This window comes from Pristiophorus japonicus, chromosome 5, assembly GCF_044704955.1.
Source record: "Pristiophorus japonicus isolate sPriJap1 chromosome 5, sPriJap1.hap1, whole genome shotgun sequence".
NCBI lineage: Eukaryota > Metazoa > Chordata > Chondrichthyes > Pristiophoridae > Pristiophorus > Pristiophorus japonicus.
In genome coordinates, this window is record NC_091981.1 from 59,768,602 (window position 1) to 59,782,861 (window position 14,260).

The following is a 14,260-nucleotide window of genomic DNA, read 5'->3' on the forward strand; positions in this document are numbered from 1 at the left end:
AGCTCATCCTTATCAGAATGTGCACAATGTCACATGGCATAACCCTCCTATTCTTATAAAACCACATTATCCTCTGACTTAATATGTGCAATGTTCAAACTGAATCATCTAAAAAAAGTTTCAAAAATTAATCCTAAAATATCAAAGCAATGAGGCAAATGCACAGATTTACAGTTTTGTTTTCCCCTCCTTTTTTTTGTGATCCTCAACTTCATAGGAGCAAAAGCTCCAATATAAAAGGATGATTCTTCAAGTGAACCAAACATCAAAATTGAATAGTCAGTATATAGGGCCCAAGTTTCCACATGATTTGCGCCTGATTTTTAGGAGCAACTGGTGGAGAACGGACTATCTTAGAAATCACAATTCTCCACATTTTTTTTTCTGCAGTTCTAGTCAGGTAGAACAGTTCTACTTTGGAACAGAATTTTTTCTTCAAAAGGGGGCGTTGTCCGGCCACTGACGCCTGATTTCAAAGTTTCCACAGTGAAAACGTACTCCAAACTAAAGTAGAATGGAGCCAGTGAAGATTTTTGTAGAACTGAAAAAACCTGTTCTACACATTAAAAAATCAGGCGCAGGTTACAAATTAGGCGTCCAGAACGAGGTGGGGGGGGGGGGGGAAGGGAAGTCATTAAATTCGACAATAAATCCTTATTTATACTTCTACAAATATTATACAAATAAATCCAACCTGAATAAACATTTATAAGCCAAGAAAAGATTAAATAAACCATCTTCCTACCTGTGTGAAAGTGCTTCAGCCAGGGAGAATTCTGCAGCCGTTCGTGCCGCTGAGCGGGGGGGCGGGGGGGGAGAAAGCCATTCGTGTCGCTGGGGGGGGGAGAAAGCCATTCGTGCCGCTGAGAGGGAGGGAGGGAGGGAGGGAGAGAGAGCGGGTGTCGGATCGGGTCTGGTCGGCGGGGGGAGCGGGTGTCGGGTCTGGTTGGGGGCAGGAGCTGGCCATGGGAGGAGCCTTATTCACGCAGCCCCAGTGAGGCCATTCGGCCAGGGCTAGGAGCTGTGTGCTTCGGGCCCCTCCCACACAGTTCGGCGCCTGGAGCTACTGCACTTGCGTGCCCACTGTAGCGCGCATGTGCAGAGGTCCCGGCACTGTTTTCAGCGCAGGGACCTGGTTTCGCCCCCCCCCACAGCTCGTGCTGGCTGCGCCGAGGGCCAGAGGACCTGTAAGTCGGTGGAGAATACCGAGGATTTTTTAAGGCGCTGTTTTGTGGAAACTTGGGCCCAAAGAGAGAGAAATAAAAACATGCAAAATTTCCCTACCACCATTCCCCTGAATATATCTCTGCCAATAAAGGATAACATTTTGCAGTATGAATGCAATTGATCATGAAGGCACAATAATCCTTCCATGGTCTATAGACCAGCAAGTTTCTGCAAGATTTAAATCTTTTAATTTTGTTTAGGAAGCCATACCAACAAGTGAATTAAATATTTGCTTACTTCCCACTCCATAACATTGCCTGCCTGCCTGCACCACTACCTCAGTCTATCTGCCACTGAAACTCTCAGCCATGCCTTAATTATTCCAATGCTCTCCTGCCTTGCCTCCCATCCTTTATTCTCCATATACTGCTGCTTGTATCTGAACCCGCACCATGTCCCGTTCATCAATCACCCCTGTACTCACTGACCTATCTGGACTCCCAGTCCTCCAACTCCTCAAATTTAAAATTATCATGCTTATTGGGTCAGGCCTCACATCTCTCTACCTCTGTAACCTCCCACTCAAACACTCTCTTCCTCTAATCCTGGCTTCTTGTGCATCCTCCCACCATTATTCAGTGGTCATTGTTTTTGAAACTGCCTCTAAAGTGTCTTGGGACTTTCATCTACATTAATTGTACGATATGAAAAAGTTGTTTCAATCTCATCATAAATATAAATCTTGTACAAGACATATTTAGAAACATAGAAGCATAGAAAATAGGTGCAGGAGCAGGCCATTCGGCCCTTCTAGCCTGCAACGCCATTCAATGAGTTCATGGCTGAACATTCAACTTCAGTACCCCATTCCTGCTTTCTCACCATACCCCTTGATCCCCTTAGTAGTAAGGACTACATCTAACTCCTTTTTGAATATATTTAGTGAATTGGCCTCAACAACTTTCTGTGGTAGAGAATTCCACAGGTTCAGCACTCTGGGTGAAGAAGTTCCTCCTCATCTCGGTCCTAAATGGCTTACCCCTTATCCTTAGACTGTGACCCCTGGTTCTCGGCTTCCCCAACATCGGGAACATTCTTCCTGCATCTAACCTGTCTAAACCCGTCAGAATTTTAAACGTTTCTATGAGGTCCCCTCTCATTCTTCTGAACTCCAGTGAATACAAGCCCAGTTGATCCAGTCTTTCCTGATAGGTCAGTCCCGCCATCCCGGGAATCAGTCTGGTGAACCTTCGCTGCACTCCCTTAATAGCAAGAATGTCCTTCCTCAGGTTAGGAGACCAAAACTGTACACAATACTCCAGGTGTGGCCTCACCAATGCCCTGTACAACTGTAGCAACACCTCCCTGCCCCTGTACTCAAATCCCCTCGCTATGAAGGCCAACATGCCATTAGCTTTCTTAACCGCCTGCTGTACCTGCATGCCAACCTTCAATGACTGATGTACCATGACACCCAGGTCTCGTTGCACCTCCCCTTTTCCTAATCTGTCACCATTCAGATAATAGTCTGTCTCTCTGTTTTTAACACCAAAGTGGATAATCTCACATTTATCCACATTATACTTCATCTGCCATGCAATTGCCCACTCACCTAACCTATCCAAGTCGCTCTGCAGCCTCATAGCATCCTCCTCGCAGCTCACACTGCCACCCAACTTAGTGTCATCCACAAATTTGGAGATACTACATTTAATCCCCTCGTCTAAATCATGAATGTACAGTGTAAACAGCTGGGGCCCCAGCACAGAACCTTGCGGTACCCCACTAGTCATTGCCTGCCATTCTGAAAAGTACCCATTTACTCCTACTCTTTGCTTCCTGTCTGACAACCAGTTCTCAATCCATGTCAGCACACTACCCCCAATCCCATGTGCTTTAACTTTGCACATTAATCTCTTGTGTGGGACCTTGTCGAAAGCCTTCTGAAAGTCCAAATATACCACATCAACTGGTTCTCCCTTGTCCACTTTACAGGAAACATTCTCAAAAAATTCTAGAAGATTTGTCAAGCATGATTTCCCTTTCACAAATCCATGCTGACTTGGACCTATCATGTCACCTTTTTCCAAATGCGCTGCTATGACATCCTTAATAATTGATTCCATCATCTTACCCACTACCGATGTCAGGCTGACCGGTCTATAATTCCGTGTTTTCTCTCTCCCTCCTTTTTTAAAAAGTGGGGTTACATTGACTACCCTCCACTCGATAGGAACTGATCCAGAGTCAATGGAATGTTGGAAAATGACTGTCAATGCATCCGCTATTTCCAAGGCCACCTCCTTAAGTACTCTGGGATGCAGTCCATCAGGCCCTGGGGATTTATCGGCCTTCAATCCCATCAATTTCCCCAACACAATTTCCCGACTAATAAGGATTTCCCTCAGTTCCTCCTCCTTACTAGACCCTCTGACCGCTCTTATATCCGGAAGGTTGTTAATGTCCTCCTTCGTGAATACCGAACCAAAGTACTTGTTTAATTGGTCCGCCATTTCTTTGTTCCCCGTTATGACTTCCCCTGATTCTGACTGCAGGGGACCTACGTTTATCTTTACTAACCTTTTTCTCTTTACATATCTATAGAAACTTTTGCAATCCGTCTTAAGGTTCCCTGCAAGCTTCTTCTCGTACTCCATTTTCCCTGCCCTAATCAAACCCTTTGTCCTCCTCTGCTGAGTTCTAAATTTCTCCCAGTCTCCGGGTTCACTGCTATTTCTGGCCAATTTGTATGCCACTTCCTTGGCTTTAATACTATCCCTGATTTCCCTTGATAGCCACGGTTGAGCCACCTTCCCTTTTTTATTTTTACGACAGACAAGAATGTACAATTGTTGTAGTTCATCCATGCGGTCTCTAAATGTCTGCCATTGCCCATCCACAGTCAACCCCTTAAGTATCATTCGCCAATCAATCCTAGCCAATTCACGCCTCATACCTTCAAAGTTACCCTTCTTTAAGTTCTGGACTTTGGTCTCTGAATTAACTGTTTCATTCTCCATCCTAATGCAGAATTTCACCATATTATGGTCACTCTTCCCCAAGGGGCCTCGCACAACAGGATTGCTAATTAATCCTCTCTCATTACACAACACCCAGTCTAAGATGGCCTTCCCCCTAGTTGGTTCCTCGACATATTGATCTAGAAAACAATCCTTTATGCACTCCAGGAAATCCTCCTCCACCGTATTGCTTCCAGTTTGGTTAGCCCAATCTATGTGCATATTGAAGTCACCCATTATAACTGCTGCACCCTTATTGCATGCACCCCTAATTTCCTGTTTGATGCCCTCCCCAACATCACTACTACTGTTTGGAAGTCTGTACATAACTCCCAATAACGTTTTTTGCCCTTTGGTGTTCTGCAGCTCTACCCATATAGATTCCACATCATCCAAGCTAATGTCCATTCTAACTATTGCATTAATCTCCTCTTTAACCAGCAATGCTACCCCATCTCCTTTTCCTTTTATTCTATCCTTCCTGAATGTTGAATACCCTTGGATGTTGAGTTCCCAGCCCTGATCATCCTGGAGCCACGTCTCCGTAATCCCAATCACATCATATTTGTTAACATCTATTTGCACAGTTAATTCATCCACCTTATTACGGATACTCCTTGCATTAAGACACAAAGCCTTCAGGCTTGTTTTTTTAACACCCGTTGTCCTTTTATAATTTTGCTGTACAGTGGCCCTTTTTGTTTTTTGTCTTGGGTTTCTCTGCCCTCCAGTTTTCCTCATCTCCTTTCTGTCTTTTGTTTTTGTGTCCTTTTTGTTTCCCTCTGTCTCCCTGCATTGGTTCCCATCCCCCTGCCATATTAGTTTAACTCCTCCCCAACAGCAAACACTCCCCCTAGGACATTGGTTCCGGTCCTGCCCAGGTGCAGACCGTCCGGTTTGTACTGGTCCCACCTCCCCCAGAACCGGTTCCAAAGCCCCAGGAATTTGAATCCCTCCCTGCTGCACCACTGTTCAAGCCACGTATTCATCTGCGCTATCCTGCGAATCTTACTCTGACTAGCACGTGGCACTGGTAGCAATCCCGAGATTACTACTTTTGAGGTCCTACTTTTTAAATTTAGCTCCTAGCTCCTTAACTTTGTTTCGTAGGACCTCATCCCTTTTTTTTTTAAACCTATGTCGTTGGTACCAATGTGCACCACACAACTGGCTGTTCTCCATCCCTTTTTAGAATGTCCTGCACCCGCTCCGAGACATCCTTGACCTTTGCACCAGGGAGGCAACATACCATCCTGGAGTCTCATTTGGTATATAAATGCTAGAAAGCCCATTCTGCTCTCAACATTAAAAGCACACTTAGTCCCAAAATCGAATGTAGCCTTAACTATACAGTACTGTTGAGAATGTGCTCAGCATATCTACTGCCAATCACTGCAAGCCTGTGTGACAGTAACAGGATATCATCTACAGTTCTCTATCACTTGTGAACAGAAGTTCCCTAGTGATATTTTTACTCCCCAAAAAATTTAATTCCTGCCAGATTTACATTAATCGACCCTTCAACCTGGAGCTATGAGCCAAAAAAAAAAGTGATTGAAATTGGCGGATCTATCGTTATCCCATTGACCATACTAGGATGGATTCAGAGCATAAAACAAATTATCCTTCAACACCACTGATGGCTGTGCACTTTTTAAGCAAGCAGCTTTAATACATTCCACCTTTTTTAATAATAAAAGAAAATCACAGTTTCTAAAAAGAACATGGCAGCAACCCATACAAAACCGAATTCAACTTTAGAACATCGAACATGCAAATTTAAATTTGGTTGGGTACTCGATTCAGTATTCAGCCAGCCATGAAAGGTTTATTTTTAAAACTTAGGTCAACATCAAGTACAATGGGAAGAGATCTCCATTGTACTGCCTTGCTATATTTGGCAAGCAAGTTGAGCTTCACATTTTACCAACCAGATTCTCATCCATCAGCCTTTTGTGCATGGCAGGCGATTGTCGGCGTCATCAACATCAATGTAAAAATATAAATCTGAACTAAACATTAGAAAATTGCAGAAAGCAATTAAATGTTTTTGGAGATGTTCAACCTATGACTTTTGAAAGCTGAAGCGTCTTTAAAATGTAAAAAGCTGAGGATTTTCTTTCATAACCTGTTATTATTTCAACAGAATTGTATGCAAGCATTAGAACATCAAGATTAATATCAAATGCTCATCACAGCATTGTAAAAGCTTGATATCCTGTCTGAGAATGTTGCACTGAGATCATTTACAAAGAGACAAGGTGATTACATTCTGCATAAAAGTGGTGAAGCCAGCTGTCATTACAAGTTAAAGATATACTACAGTTGAGACTACGAACACTTGCTGTATTCATTGAAAAAAATCATGATTCAAAAGTTGCAAATCAGGCAGGGAAAGGTTGGAATGGAATGGGGTGCAATAATAAACCTGAAAATACATCCATAGTGGGAATTTTACATGCCTGTGATCAGTTCAAGTACCCAATATGTACAGTTTGTCAATTCAACCCTAAAATGGTTTATTGACAGTGCAATAATCGTAAGCCTTGTACTCATTGGAGTTTCAATAAAGTTTAAGAGTCAGTGTATGAATTTTTCTAGATTAAATTCATTTCAACTGTGAAAAATGCCCAGCATTATAATTATATATATATCTCTTTTTTTTAAATCTGGAGAGTATTAACATTAAAATGAAGTGTGGGTGGTTTCAGGTCTCAAGGGCACTCATGGTGGTGGGAGGAATTTAAAGTGATTCGGCTATTACACAAGAACCATAGTGCACAGTACTAAAACCCACTGGTTTAAGTGCAATTTCCCAATCATGACACTACCTAATGAGACTGCATAATTAATACTTTATGAAATATCCAAATTATGACTAAATTGTGGACATGGTGAAGTGTGAGGGAATCATTTATCACAAAGCATATTAAATTATGATTTTGATACAGTAGCCTCAGTTTATGATATTTTAATCATTACATTTTTCTAAAAAACTCATATCCTTGGGATATGACAAAGCATTTCACAATCAATTAATTATTTTCAAAATCTCGTAAATGTTACATAACTAAATGCGGCAGCAACTTGTGCACAGCAAGGCCCACAAATAGTAAATAAAACAAATGCTCTTTCTAGTGCTGTTGCTGCAGGGACGGATTATTGTACCGGGCATGTGTAGTGCTTAATTCAGGCAAGTCAAATAATAAAACTGGAGCTTTTGCAAAACCCAAGCAGCAACATAACTTCAAATCTCAAACAATGTCCGATGGCATTTCAAAAGTACCTTAAGGTTCAGATCATATGTTACTGAAGTTAGTTTATGAAGTTATTCAGGACCAGCAAACCAGAAAAAGTAATCATCCATTTAACAACTTCTCCCAAATCATTATTCAAACCTACCTGTCCCATCTCCATTTTATTACAGCACAACTTTAAAAAGTGGTTTTGGAATAACACATTATTGGTCTCAAAAAAGAAAATTCATTAAATGTTCAGAAATGGTGTATTTATTAGAGTTAAATTAAGTTATATGCAGTGTTGTCAGTAAGATTTCAGTAAAGCATGAAGGTGGTGGATGAGGTTTTCATAGTGTCCACCTGAACTGTAAACGTCAAGAACTGCAATTTATCTTGCCTGTCCGAACTTTAGTTCTACATACAGTGGGCAAAACATCTGTTTACATGTCTATGACTGGTGGTGATCGTGGTGGAATGAGGTGATGAATTAAGAGCATTACACAAGTATATTTATACAAATGCATTTTTTTTTCTGTAGCAGATCAGTACTAATATGCTAAATAAGCATTAATATTGTAAACAAAGACTATATTTTAGGTAAAAATATTTAAACTCCATATAAATATAAATTCCCTACTAAAATAGGTTGTTATGAAACACAAGAATGTCCCAAGTGTTTCCGAAGGATGCACCAACACTGCAAGAATATTCATTGAAAAGTTTTATCCGAACAGTTATTCAAAAGTTCAATTCCAAAATATGTTTGATATCAAATGGTTGTATCCACCATCTCAATAACCATGGACAAATTTATGCTGGAATTGAAGTGGTACAACCGATTATCTGGTGCTCGCCACATTGCTATTTGTGGGACCTTGCTGTGTGTAAATTGGCTGTTGTATTTCCTACATTACAACAGTCTCACACTTAAAGGTACTTAATTTGCTGTAAAGCACTTTGGAAAGGCCTGAGGTCATGACAGGCAGACCAGTTATCTGTGAACTATATAGCACAGAATCATCATCATAGGCAGACCCTCGAAACGAAGATGACTTGCTTCCACGCCATAAAAGGATGAGTTCACAGCTGTTTCAATGAAGGACCTAATATTCCAGGTCCTGAACTACATCCTGAAGGGTGGAAGATGCTTGTGCATGGATTTTTTATTAACGTGTGGTGGCTGTTGCACACCAGCCACCACACTGGCTTGACAGAGCTAGGTCTTGGTCCAGTGGCAAGCATTAACCAAGACGACTGGAGACCTGCTCTGCTGCACGGACCTCGTGCGCGCACATATCTCAGCGTGGGCTGGCCCGTGCTGCCTCTGAACTCACACCTCTCCTGGGCCCCGATCACATCCCTCCACAGTCTCTCTCTGCTCCTGCTGTATCTGCCCACGCTCCAATCATCGACCTGGACCTTGATGACCTCACTCTTCGCTGCTGTTGCTCTCCTGGTGCGGCGGCCCGGGAGCAGCGTGGAGGCCCCGACCTGCGTGAGAATACCAGCGGCAGGTCGGGGCCATAAATGGAGCGGAGGTGTGACAGCCCGGGAGCAGCGTGGAGGCATGCCACTTCAGGGAGCAGCGTGAGCTGGCGCAGGAGCACAGAATACAAAAATACTTTGTGGCGTACCCATCCAGGTCACAGTAAGGTCAGCCACAAAGGACGTTTGTGGATATGTACAAGAAAGCATGTATGCAGAAAGCTCTGTTCTGTGAACTAGTTTTTAAGTCTAAGAGCATGCCTTCACTTTGCTCATTATATTTTTTTAATTCTTATGTATTAAAACACAGCTTCACATTGGGTCAGAGTAATGCTGTAGCTGATGCAAACTCAAATCAATGTGAGTCAGCCTCCTGTCTGGGGTCTTTCCTTCAATGTACTGTCTTGTCCTAGATCAACAGCTAACACTAGAATTATACTGCCACTTTCACACCAATGCCTACATGAACGTTTTATATAGAATCATAGAATGGTTGCAGCACAGAAGGGGGCCATTTGGTCCATGCTGGCTCATTGCAAGAGGAATTCAGCTAGTCCCACTCCCCCACCCTTTCCCCGTAGTCCTGAATTTTTTTTTTTTCCTTCAGGTACTTATCAAATTCCCTTTTGAAAGCCATGATTGAATCTGCCTCCACCACCCTTTCAGGGGGTGTATTCCAGATCCTAACTACTCGCTGTGTAAAAATGTTTTTCCTCATGTCGCCTTTGGTTGTTTTGCCAATCACCTTAAATCTGTGTCCTCTGGTTCTTGACCCTTTCATTAATGGGAACAGTTTCTCTCTCTCTACTGAGACCCATCATGACTTTGAAGAGCTCTAATTTCCTCTCAACCTTTCCTGCTCTAAGGAGAACAACCACAGCTTCTCTAGTCTATCCACGTACTGGAATCATTCTCAAATCTTTTCTGCACCCTCTCACATCCATCCTAAAGAGCAGTGCCCAGAATTGGACAGAAAACTCCAGTTGAGGCCAAACCAATGTTTTATAAAAGGTGGTTCATAACTTCCTTGCTTTTGTACCCTAAGCTTCTATTTGTGAAGCCCAGGATCCCATATGCTTTTCTAACCACTTTCTCAACCTGCCCGGCCACCTTCAACAATTTGTGCACAAAAACCCCCGGGTCTCTCTGTTCATGCACTTCCTTTAGGGTTGTATCCTTTAGTTTATATTGCCTCTCATCATTCTTCCTACCAAAATGTATCATTTCGCACTTTTCTGCATTAAATTTCATCTGCCACGTATCCGCTCATTTCACCAGCCTGTCTGTCTTCTTGAAGTCCATCACTATCTGCCTCACTGTTCCAGTATATTTTCCAGTTTTGTTTTCTGCAAATTTTTAAATTGTACCCTGTACACCCAATCCACTAATATGTATATCACGAAAAGCAGAGGTCCTAGTAGCGACCCTTAGAACACCACTGTATACCTTCCTCCAGTCAAAAAAACAACCATTCACCACTACTCTGTTTCCAATCACTTAGCCAATTCCATATCCATGCTGCCACGGTCCTTTTTTATTCCATGGGCTTCAACTTTGCTGGCAAGCCGATTAGGTGGCACTTTATCAAATGCCTTTTGGAAGTCCATGTACACCACGTCAACCGCATTGCCCTCATCAACCCTCTCTGCTGTCTCATCAAAAAACTCAAACAAGTTAGTTAAACACCATATGCCTTTAACAAATCCATGCTGGCTTTCCTTAATTAATTCACACTTGTCCAAATAACTCTTAATTTTGTCCCGGATTATCGTTTCTAAAAGCTTCCCCACTACCAAGGTTAAAGTGACTGGCCTGTAGTTGCTGGATTTGTCCTTATACCCTTGTTCAAAAAAGGATGCAACATTTGCAATTCTCCAGTCCTCTGGCACCACCCCTGTGTCCAAGGAAGTTTGGAAGATTATGGCCAGTACCTCCGCAATTTCCTCCTCAACGTCCCTCGGCATCCTCGGATGCATCCCATCCGGTCCTGGTGACTTATTAACTAAGTACAGGCAACCTTTCTAGTACCTCCTCTTTATCAATTTTTATCCCATCCAGTACCTTCACTACCTCCCCTTTCGCAACTTCAAATGCAAAAGTCGCTGCATAAATCCAGTTGAAGTCTTTCTGTAATTAAACATTATGCAGCAATTTTATTCTTTAAATCTACTGTCCCAGAAAATAGCTTATAGCAATATTCCTTTGAAAGATACAATCCTTTCTTTCTTTTCTTTACCCGATCACTCTTGCAAACTTCAAATTATAAATTCAACTTGTAGACTGCAGAGTGCTTGTGACATCCACATACCAATGGTAAGCACAAGAGCATTTGATGAAACTGGAATCTAATGCAAGTTCGGCAGTTCTTCAGGCAATCTAATGTCAGAACTGCAATTTAAACACTTGATCTGCATCCATAAACTCCTTTCCCTAGCCACTGACTCCATCCCTCTCCCTGGCAACTGTCTGAGGCTGAACCAAACTGGTGTCATATTTGACCCAGAGTTGAGCTTGCGCGACTATGTGGTCGGAATCACCAAGACCACCTATTTCCACTTCCGTGACATCACCGACTCCATCCTTGCCTCTGCTCATCTGCTGCAAAAACCCTCATCAATGCTTTTGTTACTTCTAGACCTTGACTATTCCAACACACTCCAGGCTGACCCGCCTCCGAAAACGTGAGGTCATCCAAAACTCTGCTGCCTGTGTCCTAACTCACACCAAGTCCTGTTTACCTATCACCTATGTGTTTGCTGACCTACACTGGCTTCCGGTTAAGCTATTCCTCAATTTTTAAAATGCTCATCCTTGTTTGAAAATCCCACCATGGCCTCGTCCCTTCCTATATCTATAATTTTCTCCAGCCCTGCAACAACCATCCGCGATATCTGCACCCTCCATTTCTGGCCTCTTGAGTCCCTGATTTTTAAATCACTCCACCATTGATGGCTGTGCCTTCAGCTGCCTTGGCCCTAAGCTCTGGAATCCCTTCAAAAGTCTTTTTTTCTTTCTTTTTTAAGAAGCTCCTTAAGACCTACCTCTCATCTGCCCTAATATCTCCTTATGTTGCCCGTGTTGAATTTTGTTTGATAATGCTCCTGTGAAGCGCCTTGGGATAATTAACATTAAAGGTGCTGTATAAATACTTCTTGTTGATGCAAACTCATTTGAAAACTACCAAATAGGACCACATATTTAATTCTATGAAGTGTTCATGTAGCAGCTTTTCATCGCTTTCCTGCTTTATAAATAATCTGCATGCAAGCTATTGAGTCCAGTAACTATCTCTCTCTATTGGAGTCAGCACATATATTACCCGCTCTCCCTCTGTACCTTGTTCACATATAAAGGGAGTCATTAATTATAAATTCCCAATGCATAATCTACACTTAACACATTAACCTGTCCTTTCTCTTGACAGATGCTGATAAATCCATTGTGTACGTCCAACATTGTTTTTATTTCATATTTTTAGCATTTATTTCTCGTTTGTATTCCTATTTTTTCAATATGGTATAATTCCGAAAAATGTTAAGTCAAAACAGCTTCATAATGCCAAAGGCAATCCGCCATATAATATCCAGAGTAAATCTGCACCGTGTTAAGAATCTTATATCAATACTATGACAACATTTATTCCTGGAATTTTGTTCTTGAGCACTCACTATGGAGGATGCATAATCCCTATGATAGATTTTTGTTGGCAAGACTATTAAGGGATCTGGAACTAAGGCGGGTAAATGGAGATAAGATATAGATCAGCCATGATATTAACTGAATGGCGGACAGGCTCGAGGGGCAGAATGGCCGATTGCTGTTCCCATATTCCTAAAGCTTGAACAAAGTACCCGCACAACAGATGCACACCTACCAGACTGGCACATTAAAAAAGAAAGGTTTTCTTCTCAGGGCGCACCGTTTCAGTTTGATATCTCACTTTACGATGCAGTGATATTTATCATTATGTTTTGACGCAACACACTTGGAAGAAGCGCGCGTTAACACAGGGTTAAAAAGCTGCGCCTGATTGCACATCAGTCTGCACAGTATTGCAATACTGAACATTGTATCAACAAGAGAACGAACCAGGAAAAACAGTTTCCTCAATGCATTTTAAGATTTTATTGTTGATCGCTCACCAAAACTTTATTTTCCACCTTGTCGCCTTTGATTTCGAGTTTCACCTTCTTCTTCAAGAAGATTTTAACCTTCCTTCCAATAACATCCCTTACGCTTTCTGTGAAACAACAACAAAATGAAACAGCTGAATATAAAGTCGCTCGTTTTCCATGTCGTAGCCAGAGAAATCAAATGCGATTTGGCCTTTCATTTGTCTCTACCCAAATAAACTCACTTGCCCACGCTTGCTTGATTCTATACAAAAACAAAATCGGATGCTCAAGTCGCCAAAAACATGACAAACCCTGATTAAAACACATGAAATAAATAACGTGTTCAAAAAAGGGGAGCAGTGCTCGGCGAATACGACACGCGTTTGAAAGTGGATAAACAAACGCGATCTATCCTCTGGCTTCTACAACAGAAAATAACTCAATTTTATATAACCCACTATAAATAAAAAATCAGTACAATTCCAGTCAGCTCGTTTGCTTTCTCATCGAGATCCGCTTATCTTCACCAAGCCTGAACTCGCTCCTTACCTAGCAGCTCTTTCGGAACCTCGGAAGCGTCTTCGGTCATGTTTTCGGGTGAAGGACGTGGTGCTGGTGTGCGAAAGTTGGCTTGTGCTGGCTGCTTGCAGGCGTGTTGAGGAGCGCTCGGCGGTTACATTGTCGCCCTGCTATAATGTTGCAATGTCCCAGTCTTCCACAATGTAGCCTTTTCCCTCGCGCGTCCTATCTCTGTCCCTGGGTTCTTCCTCCTCGTTAGCTTTTCGCTTCCCGATCCGCGCCTGTCTGCGCCTCAGTAGCCGGCTTTCCTCCTGTCCAAACCCTCAATCCTTTCGCAGCATCTTGCACCTCCCGCCGTTCACGTTGATCACAGACAGGTCCAGGCGGAAGAACAAAACCGCAACACGCCACCCCCTCAGCTCGCGAGATCTTGTCATGGCCGGAAATTCCCGTCTCCCTCAAACCTTCACACACAAAAAAAGGCGTCTCCTCAGCGGGGACCACGGAGAGCCACAAATCAGTGTATTTAGTGTAATGGGTCTTTCTAAAAAGGTTGACATCGCCACCTGCTGATACAGCATCTCTGCAACAACAGCTTTTTGGTAAAAATTATTATTATTAATAGATGTTCAATAGTAACCACAATGGAGACATTTTTAAAAATTGAATTTCAAAGAGGAATCTTGATCTAAAATCTGCACAATACTCAGGTATT

General features: G+C 42.4%; 1 protein-coding gene across 5 annotated transcripts in view; it reads right to left on the reverse strand.

Moving 5' to 3' along the window:
• LOC139264358 (F-actin-uncapping protein LRRC16A-like) overlaps window positions 1-13,974 on the reverse strand; it is a 554,868-nt gene extending 540,894 nt beyond the window's left edge. For all 5 annotated transcript variants that reach the window (XM_070880668.1, XM_070880667.1, XM_070880669.1 and 2 more), the window contains exons 1-2: window positions 13,576-13,974; window positions 13,054-13,151 (exon numbers count right to left, since the gene is read on the reverse strand). In XM_070880668.1, the coding sequence (XP_070736769.1) occupies window positions 13,054-13,151; window positions 13,576-13,615 (138 nt within the window). In that variant the 5' untranslated portion in view covers window positions 13,616-13,974. The remainder of the gene's footprint in view (window positions 1-13,053; window positions 13,152-13,575) is intronic.
• Between the last annotated feature and the right edge of the window lie 286 nt (window positions 13,975-14,260).